The sequence below is a fragment of the Trichoderma camerunense genome, assembly GCF_050948025.1.
Source record: "Trichoderma camerunense strain CBS 138272 chromosome Unknown V8C40scaffold_22, whole genome shotgun sequence".
NCBI lineage: Eukaryota > Fungi > Ascomycota > Sordariomycetes > Hypocreales > Hypocreaceae > Trichoderma > Trichoderma camerunense.
In genome coordinates this window covers 151,708-167,167 of record NW_028145348.1, presented here as the reverse complement: position 1 = coordinate 167,167, position 15,460 = coordinate 151,708, and the positions used below count along the sequence as shown (strand labels likewise).

Here is a 15,460-nt window from a genome sequence, read left to right as displayed (position 1 = left end):
CTACTGGATAGCGACGAATAGAATGCTTTCATCTCTCTCTCTATTTTGCTCAAGGGGTGATAGATATTTTGCTGCACTGTGATTGCACGAAAAAAAAAAGAGGCGTTTTGAGTGTCTTGGGTTGAACATGGGTGTTCGATTGGAGCAGCAACGTAGGCAAGGGGAGGGGACTTGGTTATTGGACAGAAATCGTTGGCAAGGGAGGATGTTGGCTATTGGACAGAAATCGTTGGCAACGGGATGTTGAGTGTGTGTTTCTAAAAATAGGGGAGTTAATCTATTTTGATACTGCGGATGTCTCTGTTTTGTGTTTGATTTAGATGTTGGTTTTTTGTTTGCTGGTTTGGTGATGAAGTGAATGGATGGTACTGCAAAGTGAGAGGGATATGGCAGTACGAAATGGGAGATTGATATATCTCCAAATATTGAGTATTTGGCAGATGTAAATCTACTAGATAGAGAGACGAGAGACTGATTTAGTAGAAATGTGTTTGAGGTGTCATGAGAAGAATCGATGTGGCACATTTTGGTTAACACTCATGATACACATTCATTTTCTTTTTGGATAGTTTTCTGTAGACATTCTTGAAAGAGTCATCAAAGGTGGTTCTCAATTCTGTTTTGATTCAATTTTTGCTATGTCATTGTAACTATAACAGAATACATTACTTTTTTATATATATCAAAACGCTAATATTTGTTTTTATTTTATATTTCATCTCTCCCTTACAGAGCCTTGACAATCTTCTCCAGGGCATCCACCAGGATATCGACGTGGTGCTCCTGGAACGTCAACATCGGACGCAGACGCACGGCGCTGGCTCCGCTACCACCAATGTTGATGCCAAACTCCTTGGCCTTTGCCAAAAACTGGTCGCGCTTGGGGTTGTCGAACGCGATAAAGGTGCCCTGGCCCTTGCCGCGCAGGTCCTGGAACTGCTCCGGGTACTTGCGCTGCAGGCCCTCGAGCTTGGTGAAGAGGTAGTCGCCGACGCGGGCGGTGTGGTTGACGAGGTCGAGGCGCTCAATCTCGCCGATGATGGCGCGGAAGAGCAGCGCGCGGGCCGGGTCGCCCATCCAGGTGTTGAACTGGCGGTAGGGCTTGTTGGGCCGCAGCTCCGGGTTGCCGTAGTAGAAGCCGGCCGTCTGGGCCTTTTTGGAGAAGGTGACCATGTCCGGGGGGTCCTGGAGGTTCCAGTGGTCGTGGGCCCAGAACTTGCCCGTGGCGCCGACGCCCGTCTGGACCTCGTCGACGATGAGGAGGACGTTGTGCTTGCGTGTCAGGGCGCGCAGGCCGCGGAAGAAGTTGGGGGTGGCGTGGTTGTCGCCGCCCTCGCTCTGGATGGGCTCGACGATGACGGCCGCGGGGGGGATGTGCCACGTCTTGATGAGCTTCTCGACCTCGTCGAGGCTGGCCTGCTCAATCTTTGCGTTCTCCTCGACGTGGTCCTCCAGCGGGTACTTGAGCTTGGGGAAAGATGCTTGGGGCCAGTCGAAGGCGGGGATGTCGACCTTGTGGATGGGCTTGGAGCGGGTCGTGGACAGGGTTCCAAAAAGACGGCCGTGGAAGGCGGTCTTGAAGGACAGGATGGAAAGAGATGAAGCTCCGGGCGCCTGGTTGTTCATGGCGGAGTCGAGCTCCTCCTGGGTGAACTCGACGTCGGGCCCGCCGCGCTCCTGCTGGCGGCGGTAGATGAAGGCGGCCTTGAAGGCGGTCTCGTTGGCGTCAGAGCCGGCCATGGCGGTGAAGACGTTGTTGAGGCCCTTGGGCGCCACCTTGAGGATGCCCGTCTTGAGGATCTCGGCCCAGTCGTGCGAGGGGAAGTTGCCCAGGGCAGGGCGGTTGATGATGGCGTTGACCATGTCGGGCGTGGACGCGGCCTTTGCCAGGGCGGGATTGTTGTAGCCAACGGGGATGGAGGCGATCTGAGCATATCTGTTTTTCAAGATGTGTTAGCAGTTGACAGCAATGGGAGAGCGCAGGATTCGGAATTTGGGTTGGGCGTGTTGTTTGCACTTACACGTCGAGCAGGTAGTTGCCATCAGGGTCGGCAATGTAGTTGCCCACGCTCTTGGTGTAGTCGGTCATCATGTTGATGCTGCGCGTGTCAAACACCTCGCTCAGCTCGGCGATCCTCTTGGAGCTCTGAGGTCCAGGGATGCTGGCCTTGAGCACGGGGGCATCGGGCTCGCCCTGGACAAAGGCCTTGGACGAAGCCATTCTGACAGCGAGGCTGCGGTTCAAGAAAGAGGAAGAGGAGGAGGAAACGCGCAGAGAAGATCGGATAGCAGGACGCAATGCCTGAGCAGCACGGAGGGCAGGCATCTTGGGCGAGCTGCGTGTGTGCTTTTATGTAATTTGTTTGTTTGTTTGCTGTGGTATGTCGTTGCGAGTCGTCAGTGTCGTAGCTATGACAGACAGAGCTTCGCTTCCGTCTCCCCGCTTCAAAGAGCCACGTGAGGTGCAATTGGGCGACGGTGCAGCTCCAATTGGCGAGGCTTCTCACTTGTATGGCCTGTTTGCACCTAGCCGATGTCTCTCAAAAAGATGGTCACACACAGGTAATTTGGTTTCAAAACAGATTCCGTCAACCCGTCTCACACTGTTTGGTTGGGTGCGACCCCTCGACCCTTTTTATCGACGGATGGCGGCGGCTTATCAGTGCATGTGGGGGGAATGCGGGGGAAGAGAGAGATGATTGCAATTGGAACCGAAACGGCGTTTGAGCTAAACTAAACCGCTACAAGCAACAAAACAACATATGGATGTTTAGAGGGTCTGGGTTTGTTCTTGCTTGGGGTCCGTCGAGGAGCCGCAATCGGGATCCCGGGTGGACGCCCATTGGCTGTTTAGCATCTTGGATCCTCCGGCCGTGGTGAACAGTTCCGCCAAGCTGGCCAAGTCGGGCAGGCGATCTATTTGGGTAATCGTTTGGTCGTGATTCTACTCTCGTTCCTGTGATCAGATTCCCGTGCTAGTTCTGAATAGTGTCCCAAGCCTCAATTCAATTCCATCAGCTCTAAATCTAAGTACACCGAAAAACTCCATCCAAACACTCAATGTTCGATATCAGCGTTCCAAATCTCCATAATCCCCCCATCCGACCTCGGCCTTCCTCCCCCCAGTTAATTGTCCAATCTCTTCCAACGCCGCCCTTCCGCACCTGACCATCGCCGGGCCATGCATTTTCATTCGTCTTACGTTTTAGTTGGTCCTGCGTCAAGGGCGCGCCAGTACAAGTCGAGTAGTTTATGGCGGCCTGACTGACGCCATTTTGCCGTTATGGCTATGACAACCACGTGGGGCCCCGATTCGCGTGTTGTAATCGGATCCAAGATAAGGCAATAAAATGTAAAGGCGTGCATGATTAGCACCGCCGTATCGAGTGTTGCAGTTATTACGAAATTGTCTAGAACGGGAAGAACAGGCTTTTTCCTCTTTTGTATTTCGTGTCATTATCTATATGGAATTGAGTAATGCCGGCTGCCATTGAGTAAGTGGTTGGGCTTCTTTTTTCCCCCAAAGGGGTGTACAAGAGCTTGTCCCGGGAGCTTCTGTCATGGCTTCCGGTCAGCTCCTCATCACCGGCTCCGGCTCCGGCCCGGCTCGACTCCAATAGGAACATAAGCATTACTGACCTGAGCCGCGCTTCACATCTTAGTTACATAGAAGAGAATGGATTGTTTCACTATACGGTCGCATCTCGGTTTAAATAGAAGCATCTATAATGTAATTTCTTTCGATCTTGTCGCCAAAAACGAATCCTGCAGCACGGCCTGTAAACCTGTAGCTGCGCAATCTCAATGCGTTTCCCATCTCCAAGGATGTTCTGTCAATGTGTACATGTACACATCCAAAAAATGCAATATTCCGCCCAATAGGCAGCGCGCAAGTCGACATGCTTGCTCTCTGTAAAGAAGAAAAACAACAAAAAAACAACCCGTGGTTGGCCGACTGGAATCCCATCGGTCACACCAAATGCGCCATGAATATGCATGCAAAGCAACAAGTCTACCTCTTTCCTCTTCGGATGTACAACTTGTTTTCTATACTGGTACAATCTCCAACGTCCACGTCGATAGTCTCTCTCAATGGCCGCCTTGCTCTTCTTCTAGTTCTCGAGTATACTTGGCGAATGTCTTTTTGTGAATCTATAGTACACTCATGTTTAGAAACTTCACCGCCCAGAGATAATTGATTTCGGACTGTGACTTACCATGCCAGCATATTTGCCGTCTCTCAAGACGCAAACGTACCGCAGACCCAGCTTAACAAAGCACTCATACGCCAGATCGATCGACGACCTGATATCTAGGGCAACAGGTGCCTGTACGCTATTAGCACGGACCAAAAACTTTTCTATCTTGTGTTATCACTGAATACGTACCGGATCGATGAATTGTGTAAAGTCCGTGGGATCGGGCTCGCTGCCAACGTCGTCGTCATCGATGCTGGGGATCTGATCCATCAAGCAGAGGTTTGAGCCTTCGTCTTGAAGCTGGTCTAGCGCAAACTGAAGGTCTGGAGCCGGAATGAGGCCCACTAGGACATCTTCCCTCAGGATGGGCAAACCGCCATCGAGCTCACCATGGCGATGAAGGAGCTCGAGCTTGGTGCGGAGACTCGAGGCAGGGACCATTGGTGAATTCGTAATATCAATCACCCTCTCCCTTCGCAAACGTCGAACGAGTTCCGTCAGGTCGCCTGTGAAGATGGGCTTGTGTTTGTTGTTCAAGAATGGATAGGCATTCATGTTTGTAAGGAGATCCTATCATCCTCGAGTCAGTACGTCACTCTTCATCAGCCGCCTCCACCCATTGTGGTTTCACTCACATATATACTGCTTGGCTCAATGGCATCTGCTGTCCATTTTGCCACAAGAATCGATAGGGAGAATGGCAGCACATAGTCGAGACTGCCAGTGAGCTCAAACAGAATGACAGCCAACGTCACAGACAACCGTGTGACACCGCACATGGTTGCACCGGCAGCAATTAGGCCATAAACTCCGGGCTGGATGCAGGTTCCGTCCGATGCAGTTGCGCAACCACCCCAGACACTCCAGTCGGGTGTGACAAGAACCAGCCACTGTGCCAGGTGACCAACAATCCGGCCCATTAAGCCGCCGACGACCATAGATGGGATATAAATACCGGCGGGGACTTTCTGTTGAGCGAATTAGTATGATTTCGGAGCAACGGGAAGAGAAAATGATATGAGGGAGCTTACGATTCCAAAGGCTATAACGGTCAAGAAACCCTTGATCAAAAAGGCAATGATTAACATTCTCAAGATCTCAGGAATATCATCCACCGATCTCGGGCAGAGTCCAAGTCCATCGCCCTTGGTGCGGTCGCACGGAGATGCCAAGTTGAGGAGCAGCTTCGCCACAGAGACCTTGGTCAGGGGGTTCCAATAGCTCATAAGGCCAGTCACAACCGCGACGAGGAACACCTCCAGCATGGGGTACTTCTTGATGGTCTTGATTCGGCGAAACGTTTGTGCCCAGTATTTGGACGCCTTGATGAAGAGCGCCCCCATGGCACCGCCGACGATACCAACGAAAATGAAGGATCCCAGCTCAAAATACTCCCAATCAACCAGGTAGCGGACCTCGAACATGACAATCTTGTGCGTGCCGTATGGATTCAAGAACTTGAGGGACAGCGCGGCGATGATGCAGGCAAAGAATGTGCGGAAGAGGGTTTTGGCTGGGAAAAAGTATGACACCTCCTCCAGACCAAACAAAACACCTCCCAACGGTGCTCCAAATGCAACAGCCACACCAGCAGCTGCAGCAGCCGAAAGAACCTCTCGCCTCTTGGCATCGTTGCGATCGTACTTTGCAAAGAGACGACATGCGATATTGCCAACGCAGGTCGCCATGTGGACGAACGGACCCTCTTTGCCAATGCTCAGCCCCGAAGAGACGCTCAGGATCAGTGACAGCATCTTCAAGATTAATGTTCTCAGACCAAGGAATCCGTGAAGAACGAAGCCGCTGAGAATGACTCGAACTTCGGCGACACCACTACCTGCTGCTGAGTAGTAGACCATTGGCGGGTTCTCAGGCTTCCTCTCGACCACCTGCCGGGGGCTGGCACTATCATCACCGGGGCCTTCGTCGGCGGCTTGAGGAGTCTCGGCGGCCAGGTTTTCGTCGAGGGTTGTCAAACGGTAGGCCGAGGGAACCACCGTCTTTGTCCACAGGGCGACCCAGCACGAAGCAACTGCGAAGCCAACGACGCAGCCGACGTAGATGAGGAAATCCGTCCATTTCTCCCCGAACGGATGATAATGCAGCGCCTGGGACCATGTCTTCCAGTCTGTGCACTCAGTGCGCCCACCGGGGCAGCATCTCTGGATATGATGTTAGTGAACACTCCGTGACCCGTTTCTCTCACCCTCTCTTCATATGAGTTGCCCCTACCTTTTCGTCAAAATACCACGCTCTCGAACAATACCCATCCTTGAAATCGAAAAACACTGATTCGGCCGCGTCGACTGTATACGCTATCAAGGCGATGACGAAGCCACAGAGGGCACTGAGAATCCATCCCTGGCTACCATCGATGGTTGTCAAGACTCGGCCCCAAAAATCCTTCCTACTCCGAAGCGCCCTCACACGGTAGGAATCGGCGATTGTATCGTGCACCCAGTCGGTGCTCGTGAACTGATCGTACCACACGCGCTCGTCGGGGAAGATGGAGCCCTTGGACTCTGACATGGACCGCTCGGAGAAGGCATGGACGAGGCGTGCGCTCCAAGAAGAGCGGCGACTGTGGTGTCGAGTTCCGCGGCTGCTGTCTGTGAAATCACGGAATGCTGTTAGCCGAGTCTCTTGAAGCTGCATGCGACCCTCGGAATCCCCTCGATGAAAGAGCTCCCCTCTTCTATCTCTTCCGTCCGAACATACCTCCTGAGTAGCTCTGGTCGCGGGATAAATTGGGACGTGGTGAGGCTGCCCCGCCGTGGATTCGGATACGCGATCGAGAATTGTTTAGCAGCAGTGGGGAGCGTTCGTCAGGCTGCTCATTTGCCGAGTTCTGACGGCGCATGGGAAAGGGACGGCGAGACAAACGGGGGGACGCGGGCTGCGATGCCGACCCGTAGCCATCTCGATCCGCCATGGCGGTGGGTTTGATGCGGAAGATGGGAAAGCAAGTACAAGTACAGTAAATGACAAGAGGAGACGAGAAATGATGGAGTTATAACGGACTCATGGATGCGGTAAGCCTCGATGGGGGCGTGGGCTATCAAGGTCACTGCAATAGTACGAGTTCTGTAGTACTAGGTAGGTATGATATGATATGCACTAGGTAAGAGGTAGGTTGGTCATCAGGCCCTGGCTCGGAGATGGAGTGACGGAGTACCCTCGGCAAGGGGGGCAAGGCTCTGTCTGTGTCTCTCTGTTTCTGGTTTCTGGGTTGACACAAGGCAAAGAACAGAACACAGCAGGTATCAATGACGCTTATAGGAAGCCACGGAACAACAAACTGAAGCCATCAAAATAAAAATGATGCAGCTGATAATACTCGTGATTAAAGGCAAGGCTGACCGTTAAAATCGGCGCGTCTCGGGGGATGCAGCGCCTATCCTGTAATTTATTCTAGCTCCAGCTCTGGGGTCGCCAAGCGCCTCGCCTGCCGAACTAGCAACCATGCGCCGCCCACTGGTGCTGAGCTATTCCACATGCATCCCCATCAGCGCCGTCAGGTGAACTGATTGCTGGGTTTTTGTTTGATGGGCGGAGGGTCTTTGGGCAGCCATGGGTCCATGCTGGGTGGTTTTTTTGTTTTTTGGCTGTTGATCTTGGTGCATCGATACGAGCAAGATAGGCGCAGATAACAAACAATATTCTGCTACGATAGGTGGAAGTCCATGGCATTGCTGTACCTGCAAGGTAGTATTGCATTGAACCCAAGACATGGAAAAAGGCTTTGTACAGTACCGCCTTCGGCATGAGGAATCCGCCATGCAAGCAGGGTCGTGGGCCGCATTATCGCAACTTGGACGATGCACGGCCGTGCTTGCGACTGGCTCGGCAAAGAATCGGGGGTGCGTCATCTTGGACCACAAATGCTCAGGGTTCAGTTGAGTGGGCCTTGTATTTCATCATCCGACATGCATTGCGGGCAAGCAGCAGCCTTGCAGCGGTAGCTTGTACATGCTGCAACATGTGAGCAGGAGTAGCGTTACGAGTACAGCTCACAGTTAACGACTCATGCATTGGCTGGATGTATATAGCAACACCATTTACCCCGGATCAATGACAAGTACCGGGAGTCCGGGGTTGGAATTCATGTTTAGTTGGTGCCTGTACTAAGGGAGGGAGCATATCACATGCGGGAGACACAAGATCAAGAGAGATCAAGAGACGCAGTCGAATCGTGCCTGTCACAAGGGCGCCACAGGCGCAATTAAAGGCTGAGGCGGGCGGCAGCCAAACAATGCTTGGGGTGGGGGAGGCTTTTGTGTGGTGTGCGCCTCTGCTGTTGGTGGAGGGATGATCTAAGCATCTCACGTTATGGCTGCATCTTCTCCAGGCGTTGCTTGATGTTGGTGTGGGAGGGAGCCTCAAGATGTATTGCTGGTGCTATCAAAGGGTTGCGGGAAATACGGATTTTAAAGTCGTATCGTTATTTTCGAGGTGTCACGCCATCTATACATCGCCCCCCTCTATGTCTAGTGGGTAGATATAGAAACAAGCTTCCAAGTTTATTCGGTCCTCCGTTAACATGATTCGTCTACATGATTCGCCTCCATGGAAAGCAGAGAGGGGGCTTGGTAGTGTTGGGTGGTATTAGTACAAGAAAATGCACTCTTCATGTGACGATGCGGCATCAGCACCTCCACGATAGTCTATCTGCAACTTTTATTTCCCCAGATCAGATGAAAGCAAGCGTCCTTATACCCCGTATGGAGTCTGGAGTATCCCGTGTCATTTTCCTGCAAGTCAGCTTGGGAGTTGAAGGTTGTAATAGCGGCGGTTTAGGCGGCTACTAAAATGGTGGCGGACGCACGTATTTCCGGTGGAAACGCAGCGGATGCACTCTTGCAGGTACGTACCTTGGTAGTGCCAGGAACTCCAAAATTCTTATCTTATCAGCCAGGAAAATTTCAGAGCCCCGTCGAAAAGTTCCAACGGCCGTAGCCATCGACTGGCGCAGCGACACACCACTCTCAGCTTTTAAACCAAGGCTTCACAGACTCTATTCCAGAGACGCGGATTGAGTCTTTGAATCCTCCAAATACAAAACTCCACATCTCCAACCATGGCAAAAAAGAGAAAGGCTTCCCGCGCTGCCGAGTCCAGCGGGCCAAAAGAGCTGGACCCGGCAGACGCTCGCCTCAAGGTCAACACATACGAAGATGTGGCCAACTCAGAAGACGAATTTTTCATGAACCGAGACACAATCATGCTCGACGACGAGCCCAACATGAAGCGCCGGAGAAAGGGCGAAGAAGAGATTGACTTCTCAGACGAAGAAGTATTAGGATACGAAGACTCAGATTCAGAAAAGAAGCCCCGGCCGAGCAAATCAAAACGAAAGGCTGCCGCAGGGCACGATGATTCAGAAGATGAAGAGAACGGAGCTGAAGGAGAGGAGGGTGAAGAGGAGGGCTGGTGGGGTGCATTCAAGAAGGAATACTACAATGCGGACAACATCGAGACCGAGGCCGATGCTCTCGAGGAAGAGACCGAGGCCAAGAGATTGCAGCAAAAGAAGCTGTCAAAGATGGCAGAAGAGGATTTCATCTTTGACGGAGACGAGTGGCTTGCCGCTGAGCAAGAAGAACAAGAAAGCGCAGAAACCGTGACCGAGGTTCTCAAGGAGGTCGAGATCACCGACGACATGGGTCCCGAGGAGCGATTGAAGCTGCTCTCTGCTCGATATCCCGAGTTTGACTATCTCGTCAAGGATTTCCAAGAGCTGCAGCCCCAGCTGGAGGTTCTAAGGGCAGATGCCAAGGCTTCGACCGGCAAGTCTCTGGCAGCCATCAAATACTGGGTGCTTGGCTGCTACGTTGCTTCACTGGCTAGTTACCTGGCCATCCTTACATCACCGGCCCGAGACGCCGCCAAAGCACAGAAAACAATTGATCCTGCCGAGCTTCGTGACCACGATGTGATGGAGACCTTGGTCCAATGCCGCGAGGCGTGGGAGCGAGTCAAGGACATGAGATCACTCAGCACCACCGACGCATCATTGGCGCAAGACATTGATTCTATCCCTGAGGCGGACGAATACGAATCAATCGTACAGACAAAGGAGAAGACCAAGAAGGCCAAGGAGAGTGCGGCTTCTGCGGCAAGCAAGGCCAAGAAGCTGGCAAAGGCCAAGGCGATTGAGGAGACAGTCGCTGATCTTTATGACCTGCCTATCAACACAAAATCCAAGGCTAAGAGCAAGGACAAGACGTTGCGCGACCAGGATGACGACAGCTCAGACTTTGGTGAAGAGGAAACTTTGGATGCTCGTGCAGCTGCTGACAAGGCAGCACGCAAGAAGAGCTTGAAGTTTTACACATCCCAGATTGTGCAAAAGGCCAACCGTCGTGCCGGTGCTGGTCGTGACGCCGGCGGTGACATGGATATCCCCCACCGCGAGCGTCTTCGAGATCGTCAAGCTCGCCTCCTTGCCGAGGCCGAGAAGCGAGGAAAGAGAGATTCCAAGCTGGGCGCGGCCCTTGGCGAGGATAGCGACGAAGACGACACCAAGACTGCCAATGCACTTCGCGATGATGAAGATGAGTACTACGACATGGTGGCTCATGGTTCCAAGGCCAAGAAGGACGACAAGGCTGCTCGATTTGCCGCCTATGCGGCCGCAAGCAAGGCCGACAGGGTGGTAGAAACAGAGGTCATCGGGGAGGATGGCAAGCGCAAGATTACATATGCCATCCAGAAGAACAAGGGCCTGGCACCCAGGAGAAGCAAGGACGTGCGAAACCCTAGAGTCAAGAGGAGAAAGCAGTTCGAGGCTAAGCAGAAGAAGCTGAAGAGCATGAAGCCAGTGTGGCAGGGCGGCGAGCCCAAAGGAGGTTACCGGGGAGAAGTCAGCGGTATCAATGCCACCGTTATCAAGAGCACCAAGCTGTAGAATATTTCTTGCGATTAATATACACATCACATTGTCCAACTCGACTTATAACTTGTAAATTTGTAAAGTGAATTCGAGACATTTGTCGACATCATTTATGAGCCATCATTATATTTAAATATTTTCTCAATCTCCTTTTATAATAGCATTTCATAAGAGAGTAACGTCATTTTTATGATGGAGCGTGGCCATGGACTTGTTCTTTTGATGTTCATGGTAACTAGGCGTTGTTGAGGTGCTAATTTAAGAACCACCCGAGCTGTCATTTCAGCCCCACCTTCATACTAAATCACGACCTATTACTTGTCAAGTTACCTTTCGCAACTACACCATCATCTCCAAGCTACGATAGCAATCCTGAGCTTGCAACTAGCTGTCTTTACAGACTGTCATATCTTTCAATGTCATTCATACGATAGCTTTTCAGTCTCAAGCTTCGCAGTCACCACGCAACCAAGCCGCAATGGCTGCTCCCGACGCGAGCAAGTTCACCACCTCCGACCAGATCTTCTCCGCGAGCCACACACTCCCGCAGATTCGCTCCATTCACAAGGCCCTTCATGTCGAGATCGAGGACAAAGCAAGTCGCCTGCGCACGCGGGTAGGCGGGTCTTATCGCGATCTGCTGGGCACGGCCGATACCATTGTGCAGATGCGCAACGACAACGATGCGGTCCAGGAGCTCCTTGGTAACATGGGCTGGCGGTGTGGCAGGGCAGTGGTGTCGACAAAGGTTGCTGGCATGGCCAAGTTTGTTGAAAAGGAGCGCAAGTCAGATATTGCTGAGGCTGCTAGGCAAAGGTTGCTAGATGGGTGCCTGTTGGTAGTCGGCAGGCTACTGAGGGGTCGTGGAGAGCTGGACGAGAGCATCAAAACAGGCGACAGACTGGTGCTGACGGCCAAAGTATGGGTATTGAGCCGCCTCCTGGTCAAGAGTTTAGGGACTGAGTTCCCTAACGACGAGGCTCGACAAGCCGCCGATGCGGCCAAGAAGAAGCTCGATAGCTTGCGCCGCCGGCTCAAGAGAACCCTGGAGAAGACCATGGAGAAGGCTGGTGCCGACTCTGACAGGGACGACGTGCTAAAGGCTCTGGCTGCGCACAGTCTTGCAAATAGCTCCGGTGCCAAGGATACTCTACGGCACTTTTTTGAAGTGCGCTTCAAAGCCCTAGCGGTGGCCTTGGATTCCGAAGAAGACGAGCGCGTCGGAAGCTCAGAGGATGTGATCCAGAGTCTTACGCTCTACGCCCGAACTCTATTGGATGTTCAGGCTTTGGTGCCGAACAAGCTCTCACAGGCGCTCAATGCCCTGACGAAGAAACCCCTTCTAGAGGACGCCTCGCTGCAGAAGCTGGAAGGACTACGACTCGACATTTTCGAGAGGTGGTGTGGCGAAGAGATTCAATATTTTACGCCCTTTATTCGACATGACGACCTTGACGGGACGCAGGCGAGGGAGATGTTTGACAGCTGGGTTGAAAAGGGTCAAGAGGTGTTGCTTCGTGGTTTGAACAAGACGCTAGAGACCATGCAGGATTTCAAATCTATAACGGAGCTGCGAACAACCCTTCTTCAGCTATGGATACGTGAAGGCAGCAAGGTGCGAGGGATTGATCCCGAAGAGATGCAAAACAGTTTGCGAAAGGCCGTCAATGCGCAAATGCTTGCCGTTCTGGACTCGAAAGTCACCAAACTTCATATTGTTGGCTCCGAGATTAAGGCTACGCTGGAAAGCTGGAAAGATGGCACGACAGGGAAAGTGCCAGGACTATGGGATGAAGAAGGCTACGAGGATGCCCTATCCAGCGGAGCTCGCCCGTTCCTGCAAGAGGTCGCCTCACGATTCTACGGCCGCAGCGATGCTGTTTCCAAGGCAATCAACTGTTACTACCCCTGGTTTCATATCATCGACGACGTAAAAGAGGTTGTAGGGCAACTAGAGAAGCAGCGATGGGATAACGACTTTGACGAAATCGAAGATGAAGAGACTATAGAGGCGAGACAGCAGTTGTTAAGTAAGGACGACCCGAAGATGTTGCAGCAGAAGCTAGACATCAGTCTTGATGCGTCCTTTGAGAGCCTCGAAAAGGAGATGCAGCAGCTGTGGGACGGCAAATCCGAGAGTGGCAGCAGCAGCGCCATCGCTATGTATCTGGTTCGAGTTTTGAGAGATATTCGTCGCCAACTGCCACAGCGCGACACCATTAAGAATTTTGGCCTGAGCATGGTCCCGGCGCTCCACCAGACGATTGTTCTCTCAGCATCAGAATCCCCTGTGGATGAATTCGTGACGGCTGGACTCTCTGTGAGGATAGCAATTGGTAGACCCCTTTGGGAGGGCAACCCTGCATTACCAAATCAGCCATCACCAGAGACTTTCCAATTCCTCCATAGCTTACTGCTCTCTCTATCGGCGGCGGGAGTTGATCTGTGGACTGCGGCTGCGTTAGCCGCTTTGAAGAAACATGTTAGCCGGCGACTATGTGAAGCTTGGAATCAAGAACTCCAGAGCATAGTATTTGACAGGGAGGTCAACGAGGAGAAGGAGGAGACTGAACAGGGAGAAGAAAAGGAAGAAGAAAAGCCGAAAGAAGAGAATGAGGAGAAAGAAACCAAGCCGGAAGAGGCCAATGGAGAGGAAGAAAAAGAACCAAAAGAAGATACCGAGAAAGAGGCGGAGCCAAAAGAAGATGGTCAAGGAGAAAACGACGGAGATGCAAAGGAAGAGATCGAGGAAAAGGGAGAGGCCGTTAATGATGAGAAGGAGAAGGAGGCCGTTGATGATGAGAAGGGGAAAGAGGCTGAGAAAGAAGAGAACGATACGTCTAACAACGACCAACTGCGAGATCTTTGTGTCCAGTGGTTGTTTGACATTTCTCTCCTTCGTCTCTCGGTCGGAAATGAAGCGGGTGAGACGGGGGATGAGTTCCAAAAGCTGGAAGATGCGGTGTATGACCGCACTGGTCTCGAAGATTCATCACGTCAACACGTCGGCAAGGCAGCAAAGCACTTTTGGAGCCGGACGAGCCTGTTGTTTGGATTATTAGCATGAGACACGCAAATATAGCACAATGCTTCCCTCAGCGGGCTGTCTTTTTCACGACATTACGGATTAAGTACATACAATTAGAAACGTCATTCTTCATATTTACAGCTTGTGCCTCTTCTCGCCACTCGCAATCTTCCTAAACTCCTCCTGCGGAACTCCAGTAACAAACCTCTCCAAACCAGCAAACACTTCATTAAAGTTGCTCAAGTTCACAATGTTCTGCTCCGGCCCCCGAATCAGCTTCTTAATACCCACCAAGCTATCGCCAACAAGATGCTCCCCCAACCTCTCATCCACCTCCTTAAGCAGCAGCTCCCTAAACTTCTCATCCTCGCCCTGCTTCACATCCTCAAAGATCTTGTTCACGAAGCCGCACCGTTCCAGCTCCGCGCTCGTAATCCGCTTGCTCATGATGAGCGCCTCATTCGCTCTCGCCGGGCCAAGCCGCGTGACTAACGCGCGCGAGGAGCCTCCCTCGGCGACTAAACCTAGGGATGAGAAGGGGGTGAGGAGGAAAGTGTGCGGCGCGCAGTAGATGAAGTCGGCGTGGGAGACGATTGCGGCGGTGAGGCCGATGACGGGCCCGTTGAGGCCTACGACGAGGATTTTTGGGTGTGAGGCGAAGGCCTCTGTGATGTTGAGGTTGAAGGCGACGAATGTTTGGAGCCACTGCTTGCGAGCTTCGTCGGGGTCGCTGGGGCTTGTTCTGCCGATGGAGACATCCGCGCCGCTGTTTTGATGGTTAGCTATGAGATATACACGAGATTTCTCAACTCATTTGTCTCTTTCACATTCCCCCATGATGAGAATATCTCTCTCATGATGATATGGAAACATGTATAGAAAGGGAAAAAAGAGGCCGCTTAAATAGATAGGAGAATAATAGATTGCATTGGAGGAGAGTCACGTACGCTGAAAAGAAACGGCCCTTGCCCAGCAGAACCGTGACAAACACCTCATCATGCTTGGCCACCTCCCTCAGCGCCTGCGATAGCTCAAAGTACTGCGCTTGATTCATCGCGCCGAGCTTCTTCTCATTGGCGATGGTGATGACGGCGACGCGGCCGCGGTATTCGATGGAGATTACGCTGGACGACATGTTTGTGCTTGGTTTATTCCTGTATCAATTCTTTTAACGATACTTTATATAGCGAAATCTTATGAATGGTATAACAATCAATGAATCTAAGGGGAAATCGCAAAAAGAAAGAAAAGAAAAAGCAGTGATTCTCTGTTTTGTTATATATGTATGTAAGACTGGAGGTGAGAGATGAGATCCCGGCGCTTTTACCCCAGACATACCGA

The 15,460-nt window shown here is 52.0% G+C and overlaps 5 protein-coding genes across 5 annotated transcripts; 2 read left to right on the top strand and 3 right to left on the bottom strand.

Annotated features, from left to right (window-relative positions):
• Positions 1 to 726: 726 nt before the first annotated feature.
• V8C40DRAFT_277637 (aminotransferase class-III-domain-containing protein) lies at positions 727 to 2,221 on the bottom strand (the record flags this gene model as incomplete). The annotated part of the gene is made up of 2 exons (XM_083220979.1): positions 727 to 1,936; positions 2,022 to 2,221. 2 exons carry the CDS (start codon positions 2,219 to 2,221, stop codon positions 727 to 729), a joined length of 1,410 nt encoding a protein of 469 aa, XP_083068424.1.
• Positions 2,222 to 3,638: 1,417 nt separating this feature from the next.
• On the bottom strand, positions 3,639 to 7,560 carry V8C40DRAFT_256470 (chloride channel). The gene is made up of 7 exons (XM_083218279.1): positions 6,918 to 7,560; positions 6,432 to 6,808; positions 5,231 to 6,361; positions 4,835 to 5,167; positions 4,389 to 4,769; positions 4,218 to 4,328; positions 3,639 to 4,152 (listed from the first exon to the last, which is right to left on the bottom strand). The coding sequence occupies exons 1-7, from the start codon at positions 7,129 to 7,131 to the stop codon at positions 4,090 to 4,092; spliced, it is 2,610 nt and encodes an 869-aa protein (XP_083068423.1). The 5' UTR covers positions 7,132 to 7,560; the 3' UTR covers positions 3,639 to 4,089.
• Positions 7,561 to 9,611: 2,051 nt separating this feature from the next.
• On the top strand, positions 9,612 to 11,144 carry V8C40DRAFT_256465 (rRNA-processing protein SAS10). The gene has a single exon (XM_083218278.1). The coding sequence runs from the start codon at positions 9,742 to 9,744 to the stop codon at positions 11,104 to 11,106; it is 1,365 nt and encodes a 454-aa protein (XP_083068422.1). The 5' UTR covers positions 9,612 to 9,741; the 3' UTR covers positions 11,107 to 11,144.
• A 63-nt stretch (positions 11,145 to 11,207) lies between these two features.
• V8C40DRAFT_117199 (COG1/VPS51 family protein) lies at positions 11,208 to 14,264 on the top strand. The gene has a single exon (XM_083210873.1). It carries the CDS (start codon positions 11,570 to 11,572, stop codon positions 14,156 to 14,158), a length of 2,589 nt encoding a protein of 862 aa, XP_083068421.1. The 5' UTR covers positions 11,208 to 11,569; the 3' UTR covers positions 14,159 to 14,264.
• Positions 14,180 to 15,403, bottom strand: V8C40DRAFT_256463 (ClpP/crotonase-like domain-containing protein). The gene is made up of 2 exons (XM_083218277.1): positions 15,067 to 15,403; positions 14,180 to 14,885 (listed from the first exon to the last, which is right to left on the bottom strand). The coding sequence occupies exons 1-2, from the start codon at positions 15,252 to 15,254 to the stop codon at positions 14,255 to 14,257; spliced, it is 819 nt and encodes a 272-aa protein (XP_083068420.1). The 5' UTR covers positions 15,255 to 15,403; the 3' UTR covers positions 14,180 to 14,254.
• Between the last annotated feature and the right edge of the window lie 57 nt (positions 15,404 to 15,460).